Raw genomic sequence first — 21,168 nt, forward strand, 5'->3', positions numbered from 1 at the left:
TTTTTGTTTTCTCTAGGTTGATTCTCAAGCCCACTTTTCTGCACCGCTGCTCAGGTCCGCCACTGTTTTTATCATTTCTTCTGCTGACTTTGACGTAGCTGTCATATCATATGCATATGCTAGCAATTGCACCATTCAGATTGATGCCCTTTCCTATTTATTTCACCTCAAATACAGCTTTTGCAAGGACAAGGTTAAGTAATACGAATGACAATGCATCAGCTTTTTGTATCTAGATGTTATTGTCTTAGGGTATAAAAACCTCTTCCTAGGCTCAATAGCATGGTTTTGATTGGTAGGGAGATGTCCCTTGACCACATTATGGGCACTATAAAGGGCAAGCTCAGTAGCTGTCACTTCACTGGTTCTGAACCAGTTGGATTTGTATTAGGGTTTTAGGAGTAATGTCAAATTTTTTTCATCTCTTAAATACACTCTTCCAGCTTTAGTTGCTTTTTAGTAGAAATAAGCTGTTGCTTACATAAGTCCAAAATATTCCATCATTCAGTTATAGTTAAGTAAGTACATCACTGAAAATTTTAAACTCTTTTACAATAAAAGCTTCAATAGATAGCTAGGTTATCCACTTTTGCTTTGGAGTTACCATGGTTTGACTGTTTTGAAAAGTAAGTTTAACTTCCTTTCTTTACAAGTGACTTGACTGTGGTATGATTGAGAACCAAGCTGCTTTTCTTGTGATGTGTTTTTTTAAAAAAATTGACTGGATATAATGAGTTAGGATTACTGACCAATATTTTTGTTATGCCGATAGACACTTTTTAAAGTAAATGGCCCAACACTATTGTAGTTTTTGGAACCATTGGTTCTTCCCTTGTGGAGGAGAGATAGATGGTTTGAGGAACGTTAAAAAGGAGAGTGCAACAAGAACCAGGAGGAGGGTGGGGATGAAAAAGAGGTGAGGAAGGAAACAAAGATGAAAGAAACAAACCAAGGAAGAAAATAATAGGGATAAAGCATAAAAATTTAATGAAGAAGAAAGGTGTAGGTGTGTGTGTGTGTGTGTGTGTGTGTGTGTGTGTGTGTGTGTGTGTGTGTGTGTGTGTGTGTGTGTGTGTGAGAGAGAGAGAGAGAGAGAGAGAGAGAGAGAGAGAGAATCCTTGTATCAGGTGGGGAAAATGAAAATGACCCACATGATTTAGCAGACACTGAGGTACCCTGGTAGTGGATGCCCCAAGTTGGACGGTTCTTCTGTGTCCATTAATGCGCTCAACCAGTTTAATGGTGGTAATTTCTAGGTAAAATGCTGTGCAGTGAACAAAATGCAATTGATGAACATCATGTGCAACATTCACAAATTGGGGACTGGAGTAAGTGGTTTTGGGTGGCGGCATGGGGTAGGTTTCACAGGAGCAGGAACTTCATCTTAAGTCCAGACCACAAAAACATTGTCAGTAAATCTATAAATTTGAACCAAGCCAGTGGGCACAACATCTTGGTCTTAATGATTGCCTCTTCTGTGTGACCAGTGAAAAAGTTGACAAAAGATGGAGCCATCGTGGGTCTCGTAGCAGACCCCCTAATTTGTTTTTAGATCTGGACCTCAAAAGGGAAGTAGTTAGGGGTAAGGTGACGGTACATGAGGTTTTATGAAGACTTTTCAGGTGCCAGTTGGGAGAGGCAGATATGTATGGTTATGAGACTGAAATACTGAATTCAGTCTTCAGAAACTGTTTCATTGTGGAAGATCGTAATATAGTCCTGCCTTTCAATCTTCACGTAAATGCTTAAATGGCAGATATTAATGTAAGTAATTGCAGAATAGAATAGCAACTACAATCGCCTACTAATGCAAACCATCTGGACTAGCTGAGATGCCAGCAGTATCCTATAGAAATCGTGCAAAAGAACTTGCTCCCCATCTAGCAGTAGTTTATTATACATCACTGAAGGAAGGGTATTTGTGTATGTATGTATCAAACTGGGGACCTAGAAACGACAGAGAGGCTTCGTCACACCATAGCCCTTAGTGGTTCACAACCCCGCAACAGGCCACAGCACTCCACCTACCCCACTGCTGCCCCACACTGAATCCAGGATTATTGTGTGGTTTGGCCCTCCAGTGGACCCCCCCCCCCCCCCCCCCCCCCCGGGAACGTCTCGTGCCAGACAAGTGCAACCCCAAATACTTGCATGGTAGAAAAATTATGGTGTACGCTTACGTGGAAATGGTGTTTGCGTAGCAATCGTCGTCACAGTGTAACTGAGGTGGAATAAAGGGAACCAGCCCGCATTTGCTGAAGTAGATGGAAAATCGCCTTTAAAACCTTTCACAGGCTGGCCAGCACACCGGACCTTGACACGAATCTGCCGAGCGGATTCGTGCCAGGGAGCGGCACACCTTCCCAGTCGGGAATCTGTGCATTAGACCGTGCGGCTAGCCAGCGGGCCAAAGGAAGGGTACTAGTGACTGGAAAAAGCACAGGTAATATCCGTTTTCAAGGAGGGTCCTAGGACTGAAGCAAATAATTGTAGGCATACATCGATGACATTAGTGTGTTGTAGAATTACACAATATGTTTCATGCTCACTTATTTTGACATGTTGTTACTTTGACGAATGAAAATACCTTCTATAAAAATCATTATGGATTCAGAACAGAGATCTTCGAAACACTGTTCACTCTGTACATCCATGAGATCCTGAGCACTGTTAAGACATTGGTGCTCAGGTTGATACTGTGTTTCTTGACTTCAAGAAGATATTTGATACAGTTCTGCACTGTTGTTTGGTGAAAAACAAATAAATACAAACTTACTGAGTATCAGGCTGGATTTGTGACAGAATTTGGAACTTTCTTGAAGATAGAAATCAACACGTCACTCTTATTGGAACAAATTCAACAGATATAAATGTAATTTCTAGAGAACGTCCAGTAAGTGTGACAAGACCGTTACTGTTTACTATGTATGTAAACGATGTGGATAATCTTAGAAGCTCCACCAGGCTCTTCACAGATGATGCAGTTGTAGAAGGCAGCAACACCAGAAGACTGTAGCAAACTGATGGAATACCTGCAGAGGATTGTTGAATGGTTCAGGCTGTGGCAGTTGACCCTGAAAGTAAATAAATTTAAGATACTGCACATAAATAGATGAAGTAATCTAGTACTGTAAAATTGAACTACAGATGACATATCACTAGAAACAACAACACAATGTAAATTGAAAAGACCGTATAAAACAAATAGTAGAAAATGACAGTGTTAGGCTGAGATTCTTAGGAAGGACCTTAGAGAAATGTAATTCATTCACAAAAGAAGTTGCTTACAAAACAATTGTTTGGCCAGTATTGTTCATCAGTCTGGGATACTTATCAACTGAAATTAATGGAAGAGACAGACAACATCCAATGAAGAGTGACACATTTTTTTCACAGGATCATTTAGTTGGTGTTAGTGTTATGGAGATGTTCAACAAACTCCAGGAGCAGACATTACAAGAGAGGCATTGTGCATCACAGAGAGATTTGTTATTGAAATTTGGAGAGAGTACATTCTGGGAAGAGTCAGATAAGATATTACTTCCTCCCACATATCTTGCAAAATCACCACAATGAGAAAATCTGAGAAATTAAAGCTAAAAAGGAGGTTTGCTGACGATCATTCTTCCCATGTGCCATTTCTGAATGTAACAGGGAAAGGGAAATAAAATAGTGGCACCAGAAATAATCCCTGCCACAAGTCGTAATGTGGCTTGCATAGTACAGATGTATATTAATGTGAGGATGTTTGTGTTGAGTGGGGTCTCATTGATACTGATGAGGAGGGTTCCAGGTGGGAGAGGGAAGGTGATGGATTTGAGGTATTCCGGGAAGTTGGTGTATATAGGATTGAGAGGCTGTGCATGATGTTGAAAGTGCTGGGCAACTGTGACTGAGATGTGTTAAGTGTTGGCTTTGAAGACAGTTACTATGAGGTGGCCAGGATGGTTGTTTTTGTGTTTTTTGGGACGTAAGTAAAAAGTGAGGGTGCACAGATCAAGAGGGGTAAGAGTTATATGGGAACAGAGTCCTTTTATGGGCATGTGGTTTTAAGCATTTTCTGCAGCTCAGTCTGTTGTAAGGAATAATGCCACTAGGGACAGTTTTGTATTTTGAGGTGTCAGAGAGGTGACATTGCTCCTCTGCCATCAAGTCCTCAAGGTCTTGTCTTTCAGTCATGGAGACTTTGTCCACAAGGAGGAGGATGACAATGATGTGCCATCAGGTCATAGATAGCAAGGGACTCAGCCCGAGGAAGATTTGGGGTTTTGGTGATATTTTTCAGGAATGATTGACAGGTAGTGCTTGAAGTGAGGTATTCCAAGAGAGGGTGGTTTTGGGGAACGTGATGGTGATCCTTTTGGGATTTGGGTTGTAACTGTTCTATGTAGGATTTAGTGTTTCCTTTGTTGGTTGTGGGTTAGGATTGGATGCTGAAATGGTATTTCCTGATGAGGTTATGGATAAATGAGAAGATATGGAATGGAAGTATGGTTGAATTTAGGTGTGAAACTGAAGGTTAGGTTTTTGGAAAGAACAGATGTTTCAGTAGTGGAGGAGGATTTAAAGGAGAGGTTTAAGACTGAAAGAGGTCCAGGATTGTGAGTCTGAAAGTGGTTTTGGTTGTGCTTGCATGGGAGATGTGTTGGGACTGGGAAGTTAGATGGTGAGGACAGGCTCGGATTGGGGGCGGGGGGGGGGGGGGGGGGCGGGGTTGTTGGTGGCAGTATTGCAGATGCTAGTTGTGGTAGTGATGGGGAGGGTCACCAGTTTTGAGATAATGTATTTGACAACAGGCTGGACAACTTATTTAGGTGGCATGAGGCATTTTGTTATGTAGATGGCTGATTTAAAGGAGAATTAGATTGAATGTGCTTGTACTTCCAGGGTCTCAAAGATGGAGGTTCCTCTTTAACCTTCCCCAACCTGTCCCCCTTTCCTTCTCATGGAAGTGAGTAATATTAGGTTGGTACATAAGTGCATAGTGTTTTTGTTTTGCACATTGGTTTTACGGTTGCTGATTGTCAGTTTTTATTTGTAGTTCATTGTTGCTGTGTGAGTTTACATATAATAATTTTGTTATTTGGAGATAGTGAGTGGAGCTATGGATGCTAGAAAATGGATTACCAAGTGGAGAAATTGAAACACTTCAGACATATTTTAGTTCAGTAGAAGAGTGACAGCAGCAGAGGAACCAGAAACATTTGCACTGTGCATGGGGATAATGCCACTGGACAGAGCATGGCAAGAAAATGGTTTCCTTATTTTAAGGAGGATCATTTTGACGTTAGTGAGTTTCCATGTGAAGGAAGACCTTCGGGGTGTGATGAAAATCATTTAAATGCATTAATCCACAATTATCTACGTCAGTGTATGCAGAAACTGACAAATTTGATGAACTGTGATCATTCCATCATCATATGACGTTTGCATGCAGTGGGAAAGGTTCAAAAATTGTGTGTACAGGTACCACATGACCTAAGCCAAAATCACAAAAGTCACTGGGTGGCCATATGTGCATCTCTGGTTGCTTGTAATCAGCTGGCTCGTGAACAACACCAGCCATTCCTGCCCTGTAACTGGTGACAAGAAATGGTGTCTTTATGCTGACATGAGGAGAAGACAGGAATGGGTGAGCCCAAACAAAGCAGCTATATACAAATACCTGCTTGCATCCATAGGAGGTAATGTTATGCATGTGGTAAAACTGTGACAGAGTGCTGCACTAAGAGTTGCTTCACTGAGATGTAACCATCACTGCTGGCATTTATTGTCAAGAATTGAGATGTCTTGCAGATGCATTCCAAGAAAAATGACCAGGAGTACTATGTGAAGTGATGCTACTCCATTATTATACCTGCCCACATTCTGTTAGACTGACAAAAAACCCTATATAAGAGTTGAGGTGGGAAGTCATTCTGCACCCACCATATCCAACTGGTCTTAGGCTCCCAGATTTTTCACTTTTTACACTCTGTATTGAATAGCCTTCAAAGAACTTCCTTTCTGGATGAAAATGCACTTCGAACATGGCTTGCCAAGTTCATCTCGAAGCCATGTGACTTTTACAGTCACAGAATCGAAAATGAAAAGTGACGCCAGCAAGTAGCAGACTGTTGTAAGTAGTGAAGGAGAATATATTATTGATGACTAAAGTCTCTGTTATGCATCTTTGTTGTGTTCATTAAACTTAGGAAAAAACGTTAAGAACTTGTGCACCAATCCAATACTTTCGATAGCATGGTAATGTTCTGTACTTTTACCATGTATGCTGTGTAGCTTGACATTCTCTATGGGGGATCCTAGGGATGGTGGAATAGATGAAATCCCTTATGGTCGCTCCCATCATCTTGCACACAGATTGTCAAGTTAGACTGTGCAGATGGTGTATGAGTGTATTGGCAAAACTAAAGATTTTCCTTCCTTTGATAGTTTTCTCAACTGGGCTTTATTTTTGATACAAAATTTGATTGCTTGATATATAAATCCTGTTTTTTTTTTTTTTTTTCCATCTTCAAAAATTATGCGTGTGACCACTTCAGTTCATGACCAAAAGCAAAGGTCTGAGCTTCATATTCCAAGAGAAGAGGGTGAACCATGGCCCAATTTCTGCACTTAAGTTTCCTTTTGTGTAAACCTTACGTTCCTAGTGTTGGATTCTTAGTCACTTACGATTGGCGGCTCAGGATCAGCAGTTGAATCTTAATTACTTTGATATTGCAGGGATGTTATTTTTACCCAAAAGAAAATAACACCTGTGGATGCATCACATTAGTAGGAAACTCATCTGTACTGCCACCAGGAAATCTGAGAGGCCCCTATGTTCAGATTTAGTGTCTTATTAAGCAGTAGTCAGTGGAAGGTAAAGTTAGCAATGACATTTAGAAAAAAAGAAATTGGCATTATTGAATTCATTACAGAATCATAACTGTAACTGTGGAAGTACAGAACACGGGAATTTTTGTGGTTAGCCTGCCGTGATAATTACTGTACAATATCTTTATTGGGACACGCTGTGTTAATTGGTCAGAACTGATAAAGATTTTATTTTCATGTATTGTAGCAATTGTTTCAAATTTTTTTTACCCCAGAACTTCAAACAATTTAATAGTAATAGAGAATGTATTACATTTTTACCACATTTTATAACTGAATTTACACTGAAATGTTCATATCCCGTTAAGGGGGATAGGACGTCAAACGGGCCGACTTGGAGCAGGAGAGGCACCACAGGACATTTTAATTTCTACTGTCTATACTTTTACAAATAAATTCATAAAACTTTGTCAGCATGACCAGGAAGGATTGAGGACTCTCACTTATAGCAGTGGAAGTTAAAAAATGTAGCAAAATACCTTTTTTTTAAATGTGAAATTTCATCATTTTTTCACTTACTACGGGCTGCATTTGTTCCTATAGGTACACTTTTCTTCCTAAGTAAGAGAGATTCTTCGATGAATTTTGCACAGCATGCAAATGGTACTTACAGGTGTATGACACTCTAGAATTTTCCAAATCTGTTAAAAACTATGGTAAAAATTGAGATAATTCACTATAAAATTTGAGTTTTTTCTAAACAAGAAGTTTAAAATGTAACAGTTAATTCATTTTTTCACAAATTAAATAAACTCTAGAGTTTCATACACGTGTAACTATAGTTTGTATGCTGTGCAAAATTCATTGAAGAATCTCTCTTACTTTGGAATAAAAGTGTACCTATAGCAACAAATGTAGCCAGTAGTAAGTGAAAAAATATTTCACACGTAAAAAAATGTATTTTGTTACGTTTTTGAGTTTCCACTACTATGAGTATGAATCCTGAATCCTTCCTGATCATGCTTTCAGTTTTATGAATTTATTTGTAAAAGTATAGACAGGGGAAAATAAAACTTCCTGTGGTGCCTCTCCTGCTCCAAGTCGGCCCATTTGACATTCTACCCCCCCCCCCCCCCCCCCCTTAAAGGGGTTTAATATATGATGGTTTTGAAGTTTATTTCTCTGTACTTTTTAATTCCAGAGCTGCTTGGGAATTATTTACACTGTGTATGTGGAGAACATTGCAGTTCCTTTGGAGACCTTGGTGGGCAATATTTTAGGATGCATTCAAGTTCCACCCCCTGGAGGCCCACAAGTTCGATTCAGCATCGGAGCTGGTGATCGCCAGGCTTTGCAACCTCCAATCAGTCCTTCACTGCCTGTTACACACACATCTGTTAATTTGCTTTTTCAGCAACTGGGTAAGATAATGAGATGTCTTCTATTCTTTAGTTATATGATATTGAGGTTTACTTCAAATGTGTGTATTATGTAATTTGAGTTCCGCTAGTAACTATGATGTTTTGCGTGTTATATGAACCTTTTATCATAAGGAGAGGCTGGAAATTAGTATGGTGATCATTAGCTTAGGAGCACAACATAGGTAAAAACCTTTGAGACAGCCCGTGAAGCTTTCCTGGATAGGTCAGTTGGTAAGAGTATTGTCTATGAGAGGCAAGAGTTCACGTTAGTCATTTGACCAAAAGCTAGCAAAGTTTTCAGTCTTGTTTGTGCACCTGTCCACGACTCATTGGCTCCACTATTCTGCGAGTTGATACATATTCTCTGAAATTATTTACATTGTGTCAGAAATTTGCATACCATATTTACTGTGTAACTCTTCAACTGAAGAGACCTCTTCAGTTGGTGAGTTACTATGTAATGCAGGATGTTACAGCTCACGTGCCAGCTGGTGGGGAGTGGAGCGCTCACAGGCACAGTGGTTCAGGGGTGGGCAAACCGCTGACATGTTGGTTGTCAGCCTACGCAGTCTCACTGCACTGGCTTGAGTACATGTGGATAGGAGTGGCCAAGTGCCTTGCACATGCACAGAGTGTATGCAATTGGGCCACCTTGTGGGTAGCCTACGCTACCTGCAGCTGCCAGAGAGCAAGCTGAAGGTTGCACGTGATTGCCTGTGACCCATGGAGGGCAGCGTAGGAAAAATATTCAAATCACCTGATGATGATATCTTGGAAGTAAGTCAAAACCAGTAATGAAATCACCTGTGATCTGAGTATGTTTCCCTAAGGGAGTAAGCCTAGTCTGTTTACAACAGTGATGCCAAGGTAATTGAAATGGAAAGTATGGGATGAAAAGTGACAAGAGTTCACACCAAATCTGGTTGGTTAAATGTAGAGAACTGTTTATTGAGAGAGAAATATACATCTATAATCCTCAGTCTACCTTATGATGTATGTACTTCTTGGCACCACTATCATATTGTAACACACCACCCATGCCTTCCCATACTTTTCCTCTTCTATTTGGGGAATATGAATGGTATGTGAGATGGACAACTATTGGTAAGCTATGATATAAGCTGTAATTTCTCCAATTTTCCCATCTTTATTTTGTGAGATCTGTTTGGGAAGATATACTATCTGCTGCTGGAAAGCAAGTCTCTAGCTAGACTTTTCAGTAACTTATATGCTCTCAACCACTCCTGAAGACTCAAATGAATTTTGTTATGTGAACATATCAAAAGTTTATAGTTCTAGCCCCCCCGCCCCCCTATAATCTTGTGGGATTTTCTATCATTTAGCAGCTTCTGTAATTCTCCATAGAGTTTTTCAACCTCCTTATTGGAGTGTGTGCATGTTGGTACAGATGCTTGAATAATTTCCATCGTATATGTTTTGCTTATTTGTTAAACAAATCACATTATTCTGTTATGGCTGGAATCTTCAAAATCTGAATATTGCTTTTAATATTCTGGTTTAAAATACTCCCAATGCTTGAATTTATTCCTTGTTGTGTTCCTCTGTGTTAAGACATATGAGGTGTGTGAGTAAAGTAATGAGATTGATCTTTTTATGGATCAAAGTTTTTATCGCATGTTATGTGCTTATGCTTACACCTTGTGGTAAAAGCTGTAAACCGACAGATAGTCATTCCAATCTTGGTAGCAGCACTGAAAGGCTTCAAGTAGTTGGGATGTTTACACATTGGTCACATTCTTTTGAATGTGCTCCAAAATGAAGTCCTTTTTAAGACAGTTTTCAATTCCTGGAAAAGAAAAAAAGTCACAAGGACTCAGATCAGTTGTATAGGGTGGATGTGGGACCACAGAGGTGTCTTTTGAGACCAAAAATTCCATGATGGAAGTATCTGTATGACAAGGGGCATTGCACAATGTAGCTTCCACTTGTCTGCAGTGTCTGGTTTCACTCAATTCACCATTTTCCTGACCGTTTCAAGTATGTTTTTGTAAAACACTTGGTTGACAGTTGGTTCTGAAGGAACAAATTCTTTATACATGGAACCCCTACTCTCAAAAAAGCAAATCAGCATGGTTTTGATCTTTGATTTGCTCATTTGCACTTTTTTCAGTCGAGATGGTCTTGATGTACCACTTCTCACTTTACCACTTTGTCTCAGCATCATGCTAAAAAATTCAGGATTTGTCACTTGTGATCACACTACTGAACCATATGTGGTCATTTGCAATTCCCTCAAGAATCTCAATGCAAATGTTTCTTCAATTGTTCTTCTACTCAGTTGTGAGGTTTTTTGGCACCATTTTGCCACAAACCTTTCACATGTGCAAATCTTCGGTCATAATTTGATACACAATGAAATTGTGTAACAGGTCACCCATCATCCTTATTGTTAAACATCAATCTGATCTCACAACAGCATGCACACTTTTGATATTTTCGTCGGTTTTTAAGTTGAAGGTCTCCCTGAGTGAGGTTCATATTTAGTGTGTTCTCGGCCTTCCAAAAATGATTTGTGGTGGTGAAAAATTAGTGCCCTTGATAAGGAATGTTCTCCTTGAGCCTGTTTCAACTTTTCAGAGGTCACTCGGAGATTTCCCAAGTCTAACACAAAATTTGATAGCATAACATTGCTCTAAATTCTGTGTTCCATTTTTGTAATGCAAAACAAAAACACAACTTCAAAATTATAATGCTCCCTTTACTATGCGGAAACTCGAACGTGCACTTGCACTGTCCCGGTCCTCTGCTCCGGGGCCAGATGCCATTAACTTTCAGATGCTGGCACACCTTTCTCCGGCAGGCAAAAGCTTCCTTCTTCGTACCTACAATAGCGTCTGGACCGAAGGTCAAGTCCCCATGCGTTGGCGTGACGCCGTCGTTGTTCCTATACCCAAACCCGGGAAGGATAGACACCTTCCTTCTAGTTACCGCCCCATTTCTCTTACAAGCTGTGTCTGTAAGGTGATGAAGCGCATGGTTAACGCTCGGTTAGTTTGGATTCTTGAATCTCGATGGCTACTTACCAATATTTAATGCGGCTTTCGTCGCCGCCGCTCCACTGTTAACCACCTTGTGACCTTGTCGACATTCATCATGAACAACTTTTTGCGAAAGCGCCAAACGGTCGCTGTGTTCTTCGATTTGGAGAAGGCTTATGATACCTGTTGGAGAGGAGGTATCCTCCGCACTATGCACAGGTGGGGTCTACGCGGTCACCTGCCCCTTTTTTATTGATTCCTTTTTAACAGATCCAAAGTTTAGGGTACGTGTGGGTTCCGTATTGTCCGACGTCTTCCTCCAGGAGAACGGAGTGCCTCAGGGCTCCGTCTTGAGCGTAGCCCTTTTCGCCATAGCGATCAATCCAATTATGGATTGCATTCCGCCTAATGTCTCGGGCTCTCTTTTTGTCGATGACTTTGCGATCTACTGCAGTGCCCAGCGAACATGCCTCCTGGAGCGCTGCCTTCAGCGTTAGACAGCCTATACTCATGGAGTGTGGCAAATGGCTTCCGGTTCTCTGAAGAGAAGACGGTTTGCATCAACTTTTGGCGATATAAAGCGTTCCTTCTGCCCTCCTTATATCTCGGTCCCGTTGTTCTCCCATTCGTGGAAACAACTAAGTTTCTAGGGCTCACACTGGACAGGAAACTTTGTTGGTCTCCGCACGTCTCTTATTTGGCTACTCGTTGTACACGTTCGCTTAATGTCCTCAGAGTTCTTAGTGGTTCATCTTTGGGAGCGGATCGCACTGTCCTGCTTCGCTTGTATCGGTCCATAGTCCGATCAAAGCTGGATTATGGGAGCCTCGTCTACTCGTCTGCTCGGCCATCCCTTATACGCCGTCTCAACTCCATCCACCATAGGGAGTTATGTCTTGCGACCGGAGCTTTCTACACTAGTCCTGTTGAGAGTCTTTATGCTGAAGCTGCCGAATTACCATTGCCCTACCAGCGCGATGTACTGCTTTGTCGGTATGCCTGCCGGCTGTTGTCAATGCCCGACCACCCCTCTTATCAGTCCTTCTTCGCCGATTCTCTCGACCATCAGTATGGGTTGTATGTGTCTGCCCTGCTGCCCCCTGGAGTCCGCTTTCGTCGCCTGCTTCGACAATTGGTTTTTGCCCTCCCTACCACCTTCAGAGAGGGTGAGAGCCCGACACCACCTTGGCTCCAGGCTCCGGTTCATGTTTATCTCGACCTCAGCTCACTCCCGAAGGAGGGTACTCTGGCTGCAGTGTATTGCTCACGGTTTGTCGAACTTCGTGCGCGACTTGCCAGTGACACCTTTATTTACACTGATGGCTCCAAAACTGACGATGGTGTTGGCTGTGCCTTTGTCGTCGGGGCCGTCACCTTTAAATACCGGCTCCTCGACCAGTGTTCCAGCTTTACGGCCGAGCTTTTTGCTCTCCATCAGGCCGTTCAGTATGCCCGCCACCACCGCCATTCATCGAATGTACTCTGCTCTCATTCACTCAGTGCTCTTCAGAGCCTTGGAGCTCCATATCCGGTCCATCCCTTGGTGCAACGGATCCAGAAGTCCCTCCATTCTTTCGCTGAGGGTGGCTCTCTTGTCAGCTTTCTGTGGGTTCCCAGCCATGTCGGAGTGCCTGGGAATGAGGCTGCTGATGCTGCAGCCAAGGCTGCAGTCCTCCTGCCTCGGCCAGCCTCCCATTGTGTCCCGTCATCTGACGTTAGTGGGGTTGTTTGTAAGAGGCTTGTGCCATTGTGCCATTGTGGTGGTCATCACTTTAAGGAAACAAGCTCCGGGCAGTAAAACCATTCCCAACTGCTTGGACAACCTCCTCCCGACCATCTCCGCGAGAAGAGGTCCTTCTGACCAGGTTGCGGATTGGGCATTGCCGGTTTAGCCACTGCTACCTGCTCTCCGGTGACCCAGCCCCGCAGCGCCCTTGTGGTCACGCATTAACAGTGCGCCATGTTTTATTGTCGTGTCACCGTTTTAGTCAATCTCGTGTTGTCCTGTCTCTGCCATCTACTTTACAGGATATTTTAACAGATGACCCTCGAGCAGCTGCTCGTGTTCTTCGTTTCATTACTTTGACTGGGTTGTCTAAAGACATCTAACTCTTTCACTTATTTTATCTGCCTCTTTGTAAGAACTTTCTGGTGCCCCCCCCCCCCCCCCCCCCCCCCGAGTTTTACTAGATTCTATGTGCTCTAACAATTGTGACTGGGCGCTAATGACCTCAGTAGTTGAGCACAAAAAAAAAAAAAACCACACACACACATGTTACATTATTTCAGCTCTTGTGCTCTTTCTTCTTTCCTAATTGCATGTTTGTGCGCCTCACTCCTCTAAACCTCATGACGGCTGCTGGCTGAAGCGGTTGGAGATAGCGGTCATGTGTATGTGAGATGTGATTGCTTTTTGTGTGTGCGTGCGTGCGCGTCCGTCCGTCCGTCCCATTTTAGTGTCAAACAATCTTTCCATCTACCCTTTTCATAATTGTTGATATTGCAACCTGGGCTTTCCATTGTTTTATTCTTTATTACCTCGTACATGTAACAAAAAAGAATTAAGGTCTTCATTTAAATCATCCTTGTATTAAGATGCTCATCAAATGCATTTCATTTCCGCCCGTGTATTCATATGTGCTCATGTGCTTGAAGCATGACTAGCCATGTGTGTTGTACTGAAATGCTTTTATTGTGCATCTATATACAATATTTTTCAATGCAGTCTCATGATGTGTAAGGCATGTATTCCACGACTTCGCAAATACATGGATACTTCCTGAGAAGAATTCCTTTAGTTCTCAATGCATCCAATCTTGCACCATGATGTTCACCTCTTCATAGATTCTGTACTGCTTGTCTCCCAGTGCTTCTTTGAGATATATAAATGCAGAAAGTCACTTGGAGTGAGATGACTTTTAATCCTTTTCCATGTAATGTTCCAAAATTACCTCTTTTGCATTCCAAAAGAGAGTGAGCATGACTTTTCGTGGTTGAGTGTGTTTCTTTTTACTTCAGTGAATAGCTGTGGCACCATTCCTTGTTTGATTTTTCTGTTTCAAATTGGTGATAGTGCACCCAGGTTTCATCTCTTGTAACGATTCAGTCTATAAATCACTTGGCTTCGACATGAAACTGAGGGAAAAGTTCCTTACAGGCATCGACTTGATCAATAATTAACTGAAGTAGTGCCCATCTTCCAACCACTGTATCGAATTGCAGCAAATCGTGCACAGCATTGTATGCTAAACCATCACTAATACCCAAAATAGTATCCGTTTTGTTTACAGTAATACAACGGTTTTTGTTCAAAATCTCTTCCACTGCTGCAATGTGTGTCCCCCCCCACCCCCCCCCCCCACCCCCAAAATCACTATGCAGTGTGTCATGGGTGCAGTGTGTCTTCTACAGAAGCTACGTGTCCTTCAAACTTCCTGCTGCAGGAACACACACTAATGACCACTTTTCTTTGATCATATGATGCGTTTCCATAGGTTTAACACACTTGCCACTCAGTAAATATCACAGATCAATGCTGCAACTTAATGGAAATTGACAGTGTGGTGCCCATATTTGTAGATTCCTTTCCTCTTATGTAACTAGAGATTACTGACTGTTGGACATTTGTTGAAACACGTGGAAACTCCTTCCAGCTGTTGAGTCGATAGTACAGATTTTAGGAAATTTATTTCATTTTTTGAAGTTTTCACTTGGATCATCCCCATGGTTTACAGACACTGCAGGCAAAACAAGCCTGTAGTGAACAAAAATAAATTTGTAAGTTTATAACAGCCGCCATTGTGAAACAATTGTCTTAACCTTTAACAGACTCCTAGCATCTGTGGAACCAAATTTTAAAGAAAATGAAAGAAATTTATATGTGTATCATTGTCACTATTGATCACAAATTTGAGAAAATAAATCTGGAATCTGAGTAGGGCTGAGGGCCTGAGATTAAAGGTTCTATAAATTTTTAGATGTTTTAAGTATGTTAAATACGAGGGTAATCCCAAAAGTAAGATCTCCTATTTTTTTATAAGTAAATAGACCTGTTTATTTCTACAATGGTTTACATCAGATTACATCTTGAACATTTAGCTATTTTTCGACGTAATCACCATTTCTGTCTATACATTTTGGTAGACACTGTGGCAGTTTTTGTAAGACCGTGTCATACGAGCTACGCAGCTTTGGCGAAGAAGGATGCCGCCACTGGCGTGATAGTTGCTTGTTCTCAGGTTAAAGTGGTATGCCCAGGTTTCGTCACCTGTGACAACTGAGTCCAGAAAGTTGTCCTATTCGGCTGCAAGGCGGTGAAGAAATGTGCGGGAAGCATCAACTCATTGCTGCATGTGGTCCTCGGTCAGCATGTGTGGGACCCATCTTGCACACACCTTCTGGTAGTTCAATGCTTCCATTAAAATTCTGTGAGTGGTGCTTTGGGGAACCTCAGGAACGAACGCGCAGAGATCATCCAGGGTGATCCACCGATCTTCACACATGCCTCGCTCAACCTTCAGCACTGTCTCCTCAGTAATTGATGGTCTCCCACTACTTTGTTCTTCGTGAATTTTGGTCCAACCAGCTGCAAACTCTGTACACCACTTAATAACATTTTTGACATCCATGCACGACTCACCATACACTTCCATCAATTGGCGATGGATTTCAATCGGCGCAGTGCTCTTTGCGTTGAAAAACCGAATAGCTGTGTCCAATTCGCATTTGGCGGTAACATCCAACGGGAGCTCCATTCTCAACGGTGTGCGGCTTGCGCATGTTTACACACAGCGCGTGAAATACTCTTCATAACAGTGTGACCAACTGCCACATAAACAGAGTTCTGTACTTATAAAAAAAAAAAAGTAGGAGACCTTACTTTTGGGATTACCCTCATACATATGTATCCTACTCTTAGACAGATCATAACACTTGATTTCCTGTGAATAGAATTATAAACATAAGCTTATGGTGAATTACACTCCATTTAACAGATTTTTTACAATTAGTACATGTAGTATCAGGAATTAGCAGTGATTAATCATAAGTCAACCTTCATTGAGGATTAGTATGTTTTTTATAATGTTTGTTATGTTTCCAAAACAGGTATCCGAAATGTGCTTGTACTGTTCTGTGCTATTATGACTGAGCATAAAATACTGTTCCACTCGAAAAGTTACACTCGACTAACAGAAGCATGCAGAGCATTGACAGCACTGATGTACCCATTTCGCTACACCCACGTCTACATTCCATTGCTCCCAGCAGCACTCATTGAAGTGCTGTCAACACCAACACCATTTGTGATGGGTGTACATTCATCGTTACGTAGTGAAGTAATAGAGCTGGTAAGTGAATACAACAACTACTAATTTTTGTTGTTACTGCTGTTGAAGCATTCTGTTGTCAGCTATTTTGGGGAAGATGGCTATGTAGATTATTGTATGTTTTACTTTACATTGTTTAGGAGCAGTGAGTGGATGATTATTGCTATGAAATCTGTCTTGATGCATTTCCATAAACTGTATCAGAAATAAATATTTTTAATAATTACTGATGAACCTGTATTACATTGACAGACATTAATGTTTTGTTTACACTCTTTTTTTTGGGAAGAATTAAGTTCTCACTTATCAACTGAGTTACTTTACAGTTGAGTACCTTACTTTTTAATTGTATCCTCAGAGTAAGTGTCACCACGCCACTGGGAACCTTTACATAACTTTACACATCATTGAGATTAGGTTTACTTTTTAGCTTTTTCACCTGAAAGTTCGTACATTCGTACCAGGGATCTTCAGCCTCATTAGGTATCTTGTTCGCAACTCGTAACCCTAAAAAGTCACATATTGTCTCCTTGTCTTCCTCTTCTCTTCTAACCCATACCCATTCAAAGAAAGAGAGGGAAGATATTCAGGATTATTCATATCATTCCCACTGGAGAACTTCTGTTTCCACATTAGTTGTTGATTGAACTGGAGTAAAAAACATAACAATACTTATTTCTGAGCATTTGTATCACTGTAAGGAGTCCACTATATTTCATGATTTGGCAAATTTATTTTACTGAACTTAGAGGACGGATGCCCTTCCTCTTGCCACAATCACGAGATAATCCAAAGCAGGGAAGTCACGTGCCATATGTCTGTGAGTTTTGTAAACTTTTTTATGTGTGTTGTCATGATTTAAATATGGTGTGTGTGTGTGTGTGTGTGTGTGTGTGTGTGTGCCCATAGTATTTATGAGGTGGAGATTCGCGACAGATCCAGCATTTGCTTGACCTAGTGTGGGAAACTGCCCAAGAACACACTCGGGCTAGGCCAGTGAACCAGACTAGTAGTCTCTAATCTGCTGCGTGGATCCGATCTGGGTCTGGCCCATCTCCCTGTCTCACAACTCAGTATGTTACTGTAAAGCTACACAAGCAGGTCAAAAACTGTCACTTTTTAAGAAAAGCACAGAGTAACAAACAATGTAGGCCTGTCTGTTACTTGTCTGAATAAAATTTCAGAATTTTAAAAATTCGTGACTAGACACAGTATTTGATACAGTATTTGAACTGCAAAGCAGCTGTCTCGGGACAAAACCATGAGCAGAAGAAATTTGGGGTTCAGGAAGTCACACAGTGTTGAGTCCAGTGAATGTGATCTGTCGTGCTCTTCTGCTTTTTCTTTTTTGTCTGCATCCAAGGTGCTGAAATCCAAAATTAATGCTGGGTGAATACGTGATTTAGTAGTGATGGTATTCAGTGACAAATCTTTTGTAAACTGCAGCATTTTTAATGTCTTAATTGAAATTGATGGGAAGCCCAACAAAATTATATTCAGCATCAAGTGGAAACTGCAAAGCTCATCAAGAAAAAATAAGAAAATACAATGTGGCAGCAGTATGTCAAGGCAGTAGTTTATAGGTAAAGAACTAGCAACAAAAAGCTTAAAAATTTAGAAGTGAATTTTTTTTAATCAGAGTGACAATTCTAGAGTGTGATACTCCCCTTTTGAAGCTCAACAATGGGGCTGGTGAGAGGAGAGAAACAGAGAAGGGGAAGGACTGTGCAGCTGCACTGGCAGGATAAAAGGCTTGTGTAGAGCTGGAGTGAGAGCAGGGAAGGGGATAGAGTGGTAGAGAACAGGAACTAGCAAAGGTTGAGGCCAGGGAGGTTATGGGAGTGAAGTATATGTTGCTGGGAGCAGTCTCATCTGTGCAATACAGAAAAGCTGACTAATAATACCTAGAAGTATTCATTTCAAAATGCCTATCTGCCACTCACTGCCTCCTCCTACACGTTGAGTAGTATTCTGTGCTTTTCAGCTTGTTAATCCATCCCAAATTTTCCATTGCTTTATTTAAAAACAGAACATGCCCCTCTTGTGTCTGTTGTTTTTATCCTATTTACAAATTTTTGCTTGAATGGTCGCTGATGCACCTTTCTCAAAAAAATTGAAATATTGAATGTTATTTGATTTAATGGATTTCTGAATGTCTGAAGTACGTCCTTGTGTTCAGTGAGTGACAAAAATGTCACAGTACTGTTCAGAACCTGTAATCAGTGTGGAAATGTTAACGAAAGGGAGAGTTGCATCCTGGTTTCCATGTATTTTCAGTTTAGTGATGAGATAGGCAAGTATCTGCTAAGACTAAAGAATATTAATCATCTAGGATAAACTAAGCCTCTTGTGTACTCCATCAATGCAAATGTGAAGTCAGTATTGTGGCATAGCCGCCTGACTGATGGCCATGAAAGACAACTAGAAGAAGCCATTATGGAACCAAACCTACATGTATTGAAAGCACCTCACAATCCGCCAACTTACAAAGGGAGGGTCGGAGCAACGTCAAATATTGATGTCACACTAGCAAATGTAGCTACAGCGCGCCGTGTGAAAGACTGGAAGGTTGCGAGTGGAATGACATCGAGTGACCTCAATATCGTATGCTATACCATCACTGGAAAGGAAATCAGAGATGACACAGAAAATGTGCACGTAAGTCCCAAATATCAAGAACGCCAACTGGGAAGAACTAAGAAGAGTGTTTCAGTGTCCAGGATCGCTGGGTGATAATGTAGATGTTGAAGTGCAAGAACTGGCAGTGGCTATACATAGAGCAATGGAGGCATCGATATCTATCAGCAGAGGTCATTGTAAAGGAGTACCTTGCATCAGGACCGAGACGCTGTAGAAATTAAGATGCGAAACAAGAAGAGCCAGGGAGCTATAACAGGGAAGCATGACTCAAGAAGAAAGAGTCCGAAGGTTGGATAGATAGATATTTTCAACAACATGTTAAGCAAGAGTTGTGGGAAACAAAAATGGAACGATGGAAGCATTTTGTGGAGGTAACTTAGAAAACGTAACATAGTCTGAGAGTCTTCTTTACTCTCAGAAGGAATGCTGGGACAGTAACAGAAAGCTGGGAACAGTCAGCTGCCCTGCTAATGGAAACACTACTTCCTGATGATGTAGAACAAGGTGAGACAGATGATCAGTGTAGGTTATGAGACATGTTATGGGAAGAATCATAGGAACAGAAATCTTGTGTACCCCTTTGCACAAGAAGAAATTAGGCATATAATTTTAAGACTGAAAAAGAAAAAATTCCCAGGACCGTATGGGATCCCTGCTGAAGTAATACAAGCTTTATGTGACCAATTAGATAATTACTTTTGTGATCTGTAGAATGAATGTGTCTTGCAAGGAAGGGTCCCTGCACAGTGGAAGAACACTGAAGTGGTAATAATTATTAAAGGGTAAGATAAAGATCCTATGATACCCAAATCATACAGACCAATTTGTCTTTTGAATGTTCTCGGCAAGATATTTGAAAAACTATAATGCAAAAGATTACAAAATCACAGACTGCTACATGGGGTGAGCCCTCACCAGTACGGTTTATAAGAGGCAAGTCAACTGAAGATGCAGTTAACAAGGTGGTTTCACTAGTGACAGATACTAATTCTATGTAGACCTTAGCGATGATGATTGATATTGCTGGCAGTTTTGGTAACCTATGGTGGCCATCTTTCTTTGGTCACCTTAGGAATTTGGGTATCCAGAAGTGCTGTGTAATTGCTTGAGAGACTATTGCCATGGGCAACGTGCTTGTTTAACATGCCCAGGAAAGAAAATAATGGAGACAATAACAAAAGGCTGTCCACAGGGATCAGTGTGTGGTCCAGATTTTTGGGATGTAGTAGTGGACTATAGAAGTTACATGATGCAATAACATAAGCGGTCTGGTGGTATTTCCAGATGATGTACTGTTTGTTGTAAGTGGTGATTTCAGAAGAATTATGGAAGACAAATGTAATGCGCCCTGCATGAACTTGAGGGCTGGTGTCAGAGTCACAGTTGTCACTAGCACCTCACAAAACAGTGTACCTCCTGCTGAAAGGGAACGTAATAAGAAACCCTAAAATAAAATTAAATGATACAACGATTAGAAGTAGTGCAGTAACGAGATATCTAAGGGTTTTTCTTGATGAACATCATAACTTTGCACATCATGTTGAAGAAGCAGGCAGAAAAGATACCAATGTAATGAATAATATTGTAACCTTTTAAATAGGCAATTTCAGATTCTCTTGAAGACAATTAGAGTATATCACCAATCTATATTAGCATCAGTTGTAGGATATGGTGTGAGCATCTGGGTTCATAGATTGCAACTAGTGAAGCCAGCCTCAGTAGTGAGAAGAGTTCAACGGGGGCGTGCTACTAATGAGATTAACAGCGGCCTACGGCACTACTCCGAATGATGCTTTGTTAGTAATTTCTACTAGTCCCGTAGGGAGTCTTCATGCTGACGCTGGCGAATTGCCACTCACCTACCGGCGCGATATACTGCTTTGTCGGTATGCCTGTCGGCTACTGTCAATGCCCGACCATCCGTCTTATCGTTCCTTTTTTGACGACTCTCTCGACCGTCAATAC

The 21,168-nt window shown here is 41.3% G+C and overlaps 1 protein-coding gene across 1 annotated transcript in view; it reads left to right on the forward strand.

The window, feature by feature from the left end:
* Window positions 1-21,168, forward strand: part of LOC126094520 (myotubularin-related protein 13) — a 223,730-nt gene that overhangs the window by 28,933 nt on the left and 173,629 nt on the right. Inside the window, 2 exon segments of the mRNA XM_049908937.1 lie at window positions 8,018-8,237; window positions 16,343-16,584. Coding sequence (XP_049764894.1) covers window positions 8,018-8,237; window positions 16,343-16,584 — 462 coding nt within the window.

The sequence above is a fragment of the Schistocerca cancellata genome, chromosome 8 (assembly GCF_023864275.1).
Source record: "Schistocerca cancellata isolate TAMUIC-IGC-003103 chromosome 8, iqSchCanc2.1, whole genome shotgun sequence".
Lineage (NCBI taxonomy): Eukaryota > Metazoa > Arthropoda > Insecta > Orthoptera > Acrididae > Schistocerca > Schistocerca cancellata.